Below are 11,522 nucleotides of genomic sequence, written 5' to 3'. Positions count from 1 at the left end.
AAGGAGTGACTTTAGTGAATGACACTATAGTCACTTGTTGAAAATATATATTGACTTTGTATGTAATGACAGAAGTTGAATGGGAGTCTATGAAGCCAGAGCCTTTTTGGAGCAAACTAGCCTAAAGGCCCTCTGTGGTATTGCACTTTCAGGCACTTTTGCAGTGGCCTAATTTGTCAGACCCGGAAGCGTGGTTTACATTAATATACAATCTATAGTCTTTAGCAAAGCGTGGACTGACAGCTAATTTACAGACAGACACTTGTTTACAGACAGACACTTGTTACCGTAGCTAAAACCTGCAGACTCTTTAGAAGCATAAATGTACTTTTCTTCAACTATTGAGTATTTTAGTGGGATTATACTATTATGTCTGAAGAACCAGTCAATCATAATGGTTCTGTTTTCTACACCAGGCCTTAAATCCACTTGCTCATTTCCTATCATTACTTCTAATGAGCGAATATGGATAATACTATTTTAATGTGATTTTTGTCCTTTAAACTTTTCATTGACAAAAGCTGCTTTTTCTTGCAGTTTCAACAGCTTCATTGTTCCTGAAAGGCAGACCAAACAAGGCAAGCTGCAATACACAATAACTAAACATCACCAAAATGAGAGGGAACTAATTAACTATAAGACCCAAGTTACAGACTGTGACAGTAATTACAGAAGCAATCACCTCACATCCTTCCTGCCTTGCCACATTTCATGACTACCGGCTCCTTTGGAAAGCAGTCAAATTAAGACTCATTAAGCCCCTCTGAGGGTTTTAATTATAACACACTTTTAATGGTAAAGATTCTTTCAATATTTCTAACCATATACGACTTAATTATATCAATAAAGCTAAAGGAAGTCCTTGTGTGTTGCGCTTCAGCACTGATTGAGTAGTTTATAGAGCAAGACAGGCTTAATAGAGGGAAAAGTGCTTCCGGACGCGCAGTTGTAGCCCACATGTGCCGACACAATGAAGAAAAATGATCAATATTTTCAGGCTCACTCATCCACACCCAGGCTTTTCCTGTTCCACTGATCAGGTATGAGCTGAAACGGAAAAGTGTGCTTTTCTTGGACCGTTACATGACAAACACAGTTTTATGTAATCTCTGTGAATCACATCAAGCTGTTATTGGGTGTCGATTCCACTGCTGCTTGCTGTGTGGCAACAACGTGTACTGCACTGGGTCAGAGGCAGAGTACCTGAGTGTGTGGGCTTATTTTCATATCCTGGTGGGGACTTTAACCTGGACTGGGACTATAGGGACAAAAACTGAGATCTTCTTTTAGAGGGTTAAGGCTTGGTCTTGGTCAGGCTTGGTCAGAGTTAGGGTAAGGGTTAAGGTATAGTTAAGGTTAGGGTAAGGGGCTAAAGGGACTGCAGTATGTCAATTAGTTGTCCCCACAGGGATAGTGAGACAAACATGTGCATGTGTGGCAGCAGTAAACACAGTGATGTGGTCATTGAAGGAAACTAAGAGTTCCGGAGCGCCTGAGGAATGAGGTCATTCAAATTAAAGCATGTGGCAATTACCAAATGGTAACAGGCTACTCGCTAGTGCAAGTGCAGGAGAGCAGGCCGCCCGACAAAGAGGCACAAAGTCATCATGGTGGAACTGCTTAACAAGTTACAGGTGAGTTTTGATCCAACATGGATTTAACACAAAAGTTATACAAACACGTTCAAGACATTCCTGATGCTGATAAACACGCCAACATTTTTTTTTATATGGAAACACCAAATCCATGGAAACAACATTTAATCCATATCTGAGAGCTGCGGTCGGCTCATGAAGCGAGCCGTGCTGCATTAAAACATCGCCTTGCATGCTGGTCCCCAGTTGAAGCGGAATACTGTGGTGATATTAGCGGAGGCTGTTGAGATTTTGATTGCAGTTTGTGGTGCAAATAAACTCAGGAATGAACAACACCATTCAGCTTTTCCAGGCTCTCATTTATTTTCTGAGGAAATAAACCATTTACCAGCTCTGTTTCTCTTTTGTTACACGACCAAAGAACTCGCTTTAGTGTTCAAATACTACTAAGCGCTGATCATGACTTAAAGTATATACGCCACCAATAAAATAAAATTTCCAAGTGTTTAGCATTTAGCTTTCATCATTTTTGTGAGCGTGTGATATCTCACTCCCAAATTAATCTCTTAAATTATTCAAATGCATCTGTCCACAATGCCTTCCTGAATAAACTGTAACGTAATAAAACGTGTTTGACTTAAAAGAGAAGACTCTCGTAATGGAAACTCCCCACAGGAAGACATTGGCTTCCCAAACTGTCCAGTTGCTTCTTCACTCTGCACTGCTGCAAAGGGCCTCATTCTGTGTATGTGTGTGTTCTGTTAATGAAAGACTTGCTTTGATGAGATCTGAAAGGACGAGGCTCTTGAGGACACATGCTGAGGTCTGCAGCCGAATTCTCTGCAGCGAACTCAGTCAGAAGAGGATGACAAACGACGGATGAAGGAGATCGAGAAAGGAAAAGAAACAGAAAGATAGAAAGATAAACAACAGCAGATATTAAGAAAGGAATAATGAGAGGGAAGAAGGAGTGAGGGAAGGAGATATGGGAGACACCGAAATGTCTGCCACGCTTGAAAGGAAGACAGTGCCATCTAGAGACCTCATGCAACAGTTGTGCATTGTTTTCACAGCATTGCACACAAAGCTGTTAAAAACATCCGACTACGTTGTTTTTCTCACAGGGTAAAGAGTTTTTGTTTCTAGGATTTTTTTTATTTTTTATAAATTAATGATTAAGTCTTGTTAATTTGCTGGGTTTAATAAATATTTGAACTGCACAATGAAAACCTAAATGCTGTTTCAAAGGCTTTTCTACTTTTCTAAAAGTGAAGAACTCTTCAAAACATGTTTACAGGAAATCTTCCTTTCCGTCTGCGGCTTTTTCAGAAAGCATCCCAGTCCATCTTTTCGGGTCTTTGCCAGAACTTTTTTTGGACCGAGAACCCTCTTCCCTCTGCTGTTGTGCTCCCCGCTGCTTCCAATCAGGGTTCCCAGGCTGTGCATTTTCCACTGAGACACTTGTGTTTTCACCAAAATGCAGTTTTCTCAACCATCATGATATCCTGAACCATTTATCAGCTTGGCAACAATAACAAATTTCCCACTCTCAGACTCTGTCTGACCTTTCAATAGGTCAAACTGATACAGTCTGCTCGAGCACAAGGCAAAAATATTTTACCATCTCCTGATTGGGGCCTCACTAAAGATGAACATTATCTAATGTAAGAGAGCCCTTTAGCTGCTGAGAAGTTACCCTGGGTTACTGGCTTTGCTCATGGATGGATCTTTGTTGGTCAACCACTCCTGGGGAGAACAGTGGTCTTCTAACTACTCCCGTTTGTACACGATTCTTTTCTGAGCTCCTCAAAAATCTCTTCTGTTCATGCCATGAAACACTTCCCCAAACATGTTGTGAAGCTGAGACTTCGACAGATCGCTGATCTTTAAATACAACAGGACGCCCACTCACACCTGATTGTTATCCCACTGAGTGAAAACACTTGAGTCCAATTTCACCTTCAAATTAGCTGTTATTCCACTCACAATGTAAAATCGGAACATTTTCCTCAAAAATAAATGACCAAGCATAATGTTTTTGTCTCATTTATTTGGGTTCTCTTTATCTACTTTGAGGACTTGTGTGAAAATCTGATATTTCAAGTCATATAATCACAAACTTAAAAAACATACAGGAGAAAATGCATAATTTAATTAAATTTACTATATGCAAATAAAAATAAAATATATATAAAGCAAAATGCAATGACATTTCAGCATGGTGAACCTTTGAGGAAAAAAAGCTGTGCAGCAGAAATGCACAGCAGACAATAGACTCGCAGAGAACACAGCTTCCTGGCTAATAAATACAAACTTATTCTGTTTATCATAAATCCATTTCACTCACTATTTTAGAGATTGTTAGTGTTGCAGAAAAAGATTGAATCATTAATTTTGTTTAAACAGCAGTAGGTTTCAAAAAAGTTTCCTTCATATTTTTTTTTATGCTGACAAGAACGTTAGTAATTAGACTCCAAATGTAAACGTTTCTCCTCCTACCAGTGTTTTAGTCGAGATCAAGGGCCTTAAATTGCTCGTTTATTCATAAATATATTTTCTTCTTAAAAAACATTGTTATACTTCAGTAGTCTGGTTTATTTTTAGTAGTTTTGTCTGCTCCAACCAGATATCACTTTAAAAGCATGTAATACACCCATAAGTCCAGTAGAGGACACCGTGTCAGTGTCACCTTTGGCCTCACCGAGGCAAGAAACAAAAGGTGCCTTAGGTTTGGCCACCAAAAACCCAGCAAGTAGGGTTGGGAAAAGAAATCATGGTTTGGGATAAAAATAAGTAATTTTACATTGCCTGCATCATAAACGTTACTTAATGTAAGTGATGTACGTTGAATACGTAGCAATTTGTCATTAACTTCCTGATGTTACTTAAAAGAAATACACATTGACTTGTGCTGTTTTACAGACTCGAACAGCGGTATCCCGGGTTACACGGACTTTGCATCCCTAGGAATGCATGCAGTCTGGTCATACATGTGTGTACTTTTTATTCCTTTTTTCAAGGCTAAACGTGCCACTGATACGGTGTCCTCTAGTGGACGGACAAGTGTATTATATGCTTTGGCGTAATATTGGGTTGTCTGACCAGTCCTTGAGGCAACTTTTCCAAAACTCAAAGTTAAGGCATATGGCTAAAAAAGAATCAATTACCAAACATAATTGCAAGTAAAAACAGAACAGTGTTGGTAGTTTGCGAGCCCCTCAAACTACCAGCGTAATTAAATGCTTAACACACCAAAACAAGCAGAACTAGAACACAAATCAATTTAAACCAGGGCACTTTTTTTTTTTTTTTATCTTTTCACTTGTCATTTCTTATTATCTAGATATTCTACGGGATCAAGTTAAGAATTTGGGGTTGCAGTACATTCTGCCTGCCTGAGAGGCATAAAATCCAGGTTTACATAAAGCATAAGTGAGCATTTGAAGGAGCTGGATCTGGACAATGTTCCTATGGACAAGATATTTATTAAATGGCAGGTTCAAGTCGTTGCATTAAGCCAAATTATATTCCCACTGTGGCTGTTCAGCTAAAAAGTGCTACTCAAAGTAAAACCAAAACCCATCCTGGTGATTTGGGAGGTCCCAAAGCAAACATTTAGGTTACACGTACAGTCAAGACGTCACTAAAAGTTCTCCGCGGAGTTAAGAAGTGTTTCAATAATCATTACAGTGGCAGAATAACTAGAAGGAGTGTAAGTATAAATGCTGACTTCCAAACATTTGAAAAATAATATTATTACTGTTTATCATTACAAAACAATAAGCAATAAGCAAGTTGGGTTCACAAAATGCTCTATTCTATGGCTTGTCTTTGGGACTGAGGTTTTTTTTAAGGTTTAGGTTGGATGAGCACTTTACAAGACTAGAAGGGGGACGGTTGTCAGTTGTCATGGAGCAGGAAGTTCTTGATAGGTTGAGGTAGGGGTAATGAAGGTATGTGGGTTAGACGACTTTTGCCCATCGCCCTGCGGATCCTGATGCGACACAAGTTTGTCAGCCTCCGAGGATGTCCTGAGAGGAAAGAAAGCAAAGGCTGCTGAGCAGCTGAAAAGAAATCAATCTTAAGATTTAAGTTAGCCATGACGACAGGGTACGGAGCAGTTATTTATTTTCCCCAAATAACTCAATCCAAACCTTCAGACATTTTCTTTGTAAATTGTTTCTTGCTTTTTTTTTTTTGCTTAACTTGTCAACAAATGTTCAGAAATGAGAACAATGTAATCCAACATTAATTATAAAGCATGTAAGAGAATTTGCTTAAATTTGAGAAAAACAGAGCATCAAACTAACTAAATGACTTTTCCGTTTCTTTGGCAAGTTTTGCCTTTTTTGGCTTTTTGGGTGTTGTTTATTTTCTGCTAAAGCTTTTTCTAATTTCTTATTACGCAGATATGGTAATAATAATGCTCAAAAATTGCATATGTTTAATTGAAAAAATTTAATTATATAAAATTTGCCTTCTGGGGGACCCACAACACCCCTATCAAATAATTGCGCCTAAGTCTTCCACAAGCTTAAGTGAAAACACTCGCTGTGTGAGTCATATTTACCGTGACATTTACGGAAATGGCAGAGGCCGTGGAAATAATTTTTTTTTGTTGGATATTAAGCTAATATATTGTAATTTTAGTCACGTTTGTCTACTTCAATTAGATAATAGCCTACGTCTGAGGAAGATGTTGATCTTCCCAATGGCCTCATCTTTTCCCTCTGTGTGTTTTCATTTGCTGCATTACGTTATCCGCCTGTTAGTTTGCTAAATTGTGAGCCTGCTTGGCTTCTAGACGCCGTCCACGTTGCCATTGCCTCGCAACAGTGTTTTTAACGACTTAATCACTGCTCCCGTCTGATGTCTGCATATTCACAGATTTTTTTTTCCCCCCATACATTATATTTACTTACGCCTTGCTTCCAGGAAAACCTTGAGTGCCTCCGGATTCACCTTCCTCCGGTTGGAAGCCTCCAGCTCAGACTCGTCCCAGGGCACGAAGGCCGGGTTGGCTCCGTGGTCCAGCAGCAGGTGGATGAAGGCCACCTCGCATCCGTGTCGCAGCACCGCATCCAGCAGGCAGGAGGCCAGGCCACGCGTCAAAGCCTCCTGGCAGACGGGACCCGTGTAGTTGAAGTCGGGCTGCGCGCCGGCCTGGAGCAGCAGCCGGAAACAGTGGAGGTGGTGGTAGGCGGCGCTGATGTAGAGAGGACACACCACCAGGGTGTTGAGGGTGCGGGCACTTAAAAGGAGCCGCGGGCCCAGCTGGTGGTCCATGTTAACGTCGGCATTGAACCTTGGTGAGAGCAAACCATGGATACAGTTTACATTTTCTTCTTTTTTTTTCTTTAAATTTGGACTGAAGAAACTACATTGATTGAGAAATTTATCATGGAATAAGAATAATACTTATGGGTCAGACTTAAGTATGCAGTCAAGGTATGAGTCTAAAAATTGTGGGTCAAGTTAATCATTTTCGCGTTTTTAGTCTCTTCTTCTTTAGTCAAATATTCATGTGACACTGTGACTATGGTCCCACGTGCGTTGCTGATGTAACTGTCGGGACCCAATGACTGATAAATGATTGTTCCTGTGCCTTCTGGGAAAAGTTAAAAAAGCTCTTAATAAGTCAGGAAGTAACCAAACTGTTGCCAGAAGCAGTGGAAAATATTGCATCACGTACTTAGGTAGCAGAAGATCAAAAATACAAAGCTCTTAGGGAATGTAATGCATAATCAAGGAACAAGCCATGTAGTAAAATTTTTTTTTTTTTAAATAGTAAAGTGAAAAAAAAAACATCATCTGATCTTTGCCAAACTTCACCTGATGAGCTCCTGCAGGATGTCCAGCCTCCCCACCCGTGCAGCGTGGTACAGCGGGGTGCTGCGGTGGTGGCGGCTCCCGTTGGGATCCGCTCTGGCTTCGAGCAGGATGCGGACACACTCTAGGTGACCATTAACCACCGCTACATAGAGAGCTGTTTGACCTTTGACATCCACCAGGTCCACCTCGGCTCCCTGGGCGATCAAGTAGGCCACGCATGCGGCGTGTCCGGCGGTGGCTGCGATCCGCAGAGGGGTGCAGGGCAGACAGCCGCAACACCACACCGACTTCTCATTGATACGCCTGGCACCGAAGAAGAAGAAAAAGGAGCGGCCCAGTGTATTGGATATGTCGCACTTGCACTTGTTGAATTTTGTATGAATTTTTGTCGGATGAAAAGCAGACCACAAAAACTTGCTGAAAACAACAGCATTGCCAAGGTCTTAAACATATCACGCTGTGCGGTCAACACAAATTCAATATTTACAACAGCTACCTGCTAAAATAAGCTCTCAGCATTAGTGCCTTGGCAGTTAGGGTATTCAGGGCAGGCCGAACCAAATGAGGTCCAAAGGATTTTATTGAAATAACAGCATGTCGTAAACCATGTGTAATGGAGATGAACTGGCTAAAACCTGTAATAATGGGTTGGCTGGGTGTGGACGCTGAGACCAAGTATGATGGCTGCAGACGACCGCTGCGGGCCTGGGGTTAAATGTGTGCTGACCACTATGAGGAGGTCCTCTGTGTGTCTCGGTTGGTCAAGCCAGGCTGTGATTCTATCAGTCATACAGCTGTCAGAACTCGTGTATGGACAGCGTAGTAGTAACTGTAGCACAGCTTTTGTGGAGTTTTAGATCTCTAATAATGTTGGAGAGCTGTTGTCCTCCACAGAAGTACCCACTGATACTGTGAGGTGACGAACATAAAAGCACCCTGCTTATTACCGGTTTTATGTAGCGTGTTGTGGTACATATGTGTGTGGACATATTCTGTACAAGTTGTCTCGCTCTAGCTGTCGCTCAGAAAAACTACTGAACGAACCCACAGAGCACAGAAACCACAAACCACTTCGACAAAAAGCCGGCGGTTCTGCAGTAAGATGGATCATACATTGATCTGTTGAGATATACACTACTTTAGTAGCCTGGTGTTTCTGCTCGCAGATTCAGTTTTCTCCACTGTGATGATAGTCTGGAATACACATTATTGTTCGATTAGCCAGTCTGAAAAAGGGTGGACCAATCAGTGACCAGCGTTGGTTGTTAGTGCATTGATGTTGAAGTCATTTTTTTTTTTTTTTTTTTTCTTTTCTAAATGTAGTTGCAGCGGTGGTGGAGTTTTGGCACTTATGGTGGTCGGAGCTGATTGGTTAAAGGCTGAACCAATCGTTTCAAAATCAAGCTGAGGTTTACGCTCATTAGGATGCAATGACTGGAAACTATTCCCTCTGGAGCTTGGCCAGACCCAGATATTCACAAAATAAATGTGGGTCTGGTGACACCAAGCTTCTACTTTCGACCCCTAAAATAAAAACAAAAAAACCTTCCGTTTCTCTCTGACTGTATTGTCTCACTACTTACAATATGATCACACCCAACGTCATAAAGACTGTGTGCCTTTGTGGGTTTGGTTCCTTGTGTTTGTGAATTTATTGTCTTTCTTTCCATTTGCCTGGGCCTTTTCCATTTTTCTTCATTATTTTCCAAGAAAAACAAATGGTTGTTTCCTAAACTGCTATGCAGTGTTACTATGTTTCCTCACCGTTTGAAGTCGTCCTCTTGCAGCAGGTTCCTCAGGGTGTCCAGATCTCCAACGTAGGCTGCGTTGTGGAGCCGCATATCATCTTGCTCCAGAGGTTTGTCGCAGAACTGCTCCTGGAGCCATTCCTTCAGGTTGCGACCTGACGGGGGCACATAGAGTTGGAGAGCTGACCAATAAAACATGGCCTTATCTGGACAAATCAAATCAAAGATGTAGAAATGTACTGGTGTATATATATCAGTATCATATCTTTAAAGAAGGATGCTCTCCTGCCAAAGTAAATACACTTCCTCTGATATCCCTAAGTGTTTATGTCAGGTTATAGATCACACAGCTAAACTACACATTAGTCCCTGATGTCCGTCAACGATCCCGTAGTGTCCCTGCTAAGTGTGATGCTGTGGTCTATAATGTGTTTATTCCTCGTGTTTCTGTGGAGCTCCTGTGACTGTGTCATTCTGATCGAGACCCAAAGATGAGCAGAAGTTAAACACAAGGTCGATAGTGTTAAACTACATTAAGTTTTGCAGCTTTTCCTATTATTGTTTCCACCCTTTGAAGAACAGATAGATACGTTTTTATGACTTGTGTCTTGGTCAGACCAATCCATTATTTATGACGCTATAATTGATATAAATAGAAGAGATACAGATGATGTGTTACCTTAAGATATACCCAACAGAAACACATCTGTAATATGTTGTCATGCTTATTAAAGGCTGTCTGGATTTGCAGCTGCTGTCTTCCTACACTTGGATCATACATTCATATTCATACTCGGCTCCCTGTGAGAACTGATGATTCATCGTCGGTCTCGGATCGTTCAGCCTCGGTTACCTGCAGCAGTCGCGCTGGGCAGATCGGACACAGTGATGAGCGGAGGGAAATTAATACTGGGCGGGTCGTCAACGTCAGCCTCTGGACCGTCGGCCATGCTCCTGAAATGTCACACTGTCAAAAACGAACTAGTGCCGCGGATCGCAGCAGGTCCGCACCGGTTTACCCTCCAAAAAAAAAAATAAAACAATACCACCGGGCTCCGACGATCCGGATCAGATAAGAGGCATCAAAATAAACAAAACGTGACTGTCTCGGTGGAGGCGTCCGCTCACTTCACTGCGCTACTTCCTGACTGCTCTCAGCCGGACGGATTTAAAGGGGACACGCTCTTTTTTTTAAAAGCCTCAAACTAAAGCTGTTAACTGCTGCGGGTGCACGAACCTATAACACTTTAAAACACAGAAACATTCTCAACGATTACAAAAATAAAACCATTTTAAAAGATAATAATTGAGGGTGTGTCCTTCGAAAAGGAATTCCTTTTTGAATAATAACAAAAAAGACAATAATGCAAAAATACAACAGGGTTGTAGCCAAGATTTTTAAAGGCCAAGTCTCCAAAAAAAAAAAATCTCCAGCAGCCTCCAGGACATGTTCACTGGTCACATAATAAAGAATCGGTAATGATTTGTTTATTTTAAAGAACCAATCTCGATATTTTCTGTTATTTCCCCGAACTTGAAACCCTAAATATTATTTGAAAGCCTTGACCACACTGCCAGGCATAACATTCTACAAGATCATTTTCCTTATTTATTTATTTTGTTGGCCTAAAAGAGGTCAACTCTAGCTATGCTGAGTCTAAAATTCGGAAGAAGTTAGACTCAAATTATCTCATAAAACTCTGATGTTCATGGTGCTGCTTTCAAGCTGACATCTAAGAGGAAGGGCAAAGCAGCAGGTCCAAAGGGCTTTTGATTCTGATTTTGTAGGTGGGTAACTACTAAAATGTACTACCAACTATATTTTAATTATCAATGTGTGCTAGTAACGTTTGAGTGGGTAACGTACACCAGGGAAGCATGCCGCCACGGCTCTACGCTGCTTGATGACAGACAGTGAAGTCCCGGTGGTGCTCTAAAAATAGAGCGACAGGTCAACAGAGTCATGTCTCCCCACAAGTACAGGGAGCTTACAGACGTTAAGCTCTGTGTAAAAAAAAAAAAAAAGCATTATGGTGGAGAAAAGCAACCCAGTGTGCGAAAGACTTCTGCTCAGCTGACGTTACAGTTTTGACAGTAACAGCGCTGGGAATAATGTGCGGGTTAACCCACTAAGTGCGACACACAGAATAATGACCATTTAATAACCAAAATTGAATGTTAGCATTCAGTTTGTCCCAACGAAGTGGAGTTCATTTTTGAGATTAAAGTTTTAAATGTGTTTGGGCCCCTCAGTTTGGCCTCGCTTAAGGATTAGTGGGAAACCACAAACGTGAAAGGTGATCTCACTCATTAGCACAAACCATTGTGAAATTCAAAAGCTAAAATC

The 11,522-nt window shown here is 41.2% G+C and overlaps 1 protein-coding gene across 1 annotated transcript; it reads right to left on the bottom strand.

The window, feature by feature from the left end:
* Nucleotides 1-3,633: 3,633 nt before the first annotated feature.
* asb1 (ankyrin repeat and SOCS box containing 1) lies at nt 3,634-10,321 on the bottom strand. Its single transcript, XM_069154783.1, has 5 exons — nt 10,029-10,321; nt 9,192-9,330; nt 7,428-7,730; nt 6,518-6,900; nt 3,634-5,626 (listed from the first exon to the last, which is right to left on the bottom strand). Exons 1-5 carry the CDS (start codon nt 10,123-10,125, stop codon nt 5,496-5,498), a joined length of 1,053 nt encoding a protein of 350 aa, XP_069010884.1. The 5' UTR covers nt 10,126-10,321; the 3' UTR covers nt 3,634-5,495.
* Nucleotides 10,322-11,522: the final 1,201 nt, after the last annotated feature.

Source organism: Embiotoca jacksoni, unplaced genomic scaffold, assembly GCF_022577435.1.
Source record: "Embiotoca jacksoni isolate LCO1_2020_lvr unplaced genomic scaffold, fEmbJac1.0.p SCAF_2, whole genome shotgun sequence".
Classification (NCBI taxonomy): Eukaryota; Metazoa; Chordata; class Actinopteri; family Embiotocidae; genus Embiotoca; species Embiotoca jacksoni.
This window is presented reverse-complemented; position numbering and strand designations above follow the sequence as displayed.

What these genes read in the sequence shown, in the direction of transcription:
- asb1 (XM_069154783.1), bottom strand. Translation starts at nt 10,125, where the DNA reads ATGGCCGACGGTCCAGAGGCTGACGTTGACGACCCGCCCAGTATTAAT. An exon ending in GCCCAGCGCGACTGCTGCAG is followed by an intron (nt 9,331 to 10,028) that starts GTAACCGAGGCT and finishes TGCCCCCGTCAG; the next exon opens with GTCGCAACCTGAAGGAATGG. An exon ending in ATCCTGCAGGAGCTCATCAG is followed by an intron (nt 6,901 to 7,427) that starts GTGAAGTTTGGC and finishes GCTCTCACCAAG; the next exon opens with GTTCAATGCCGACGTTAACA.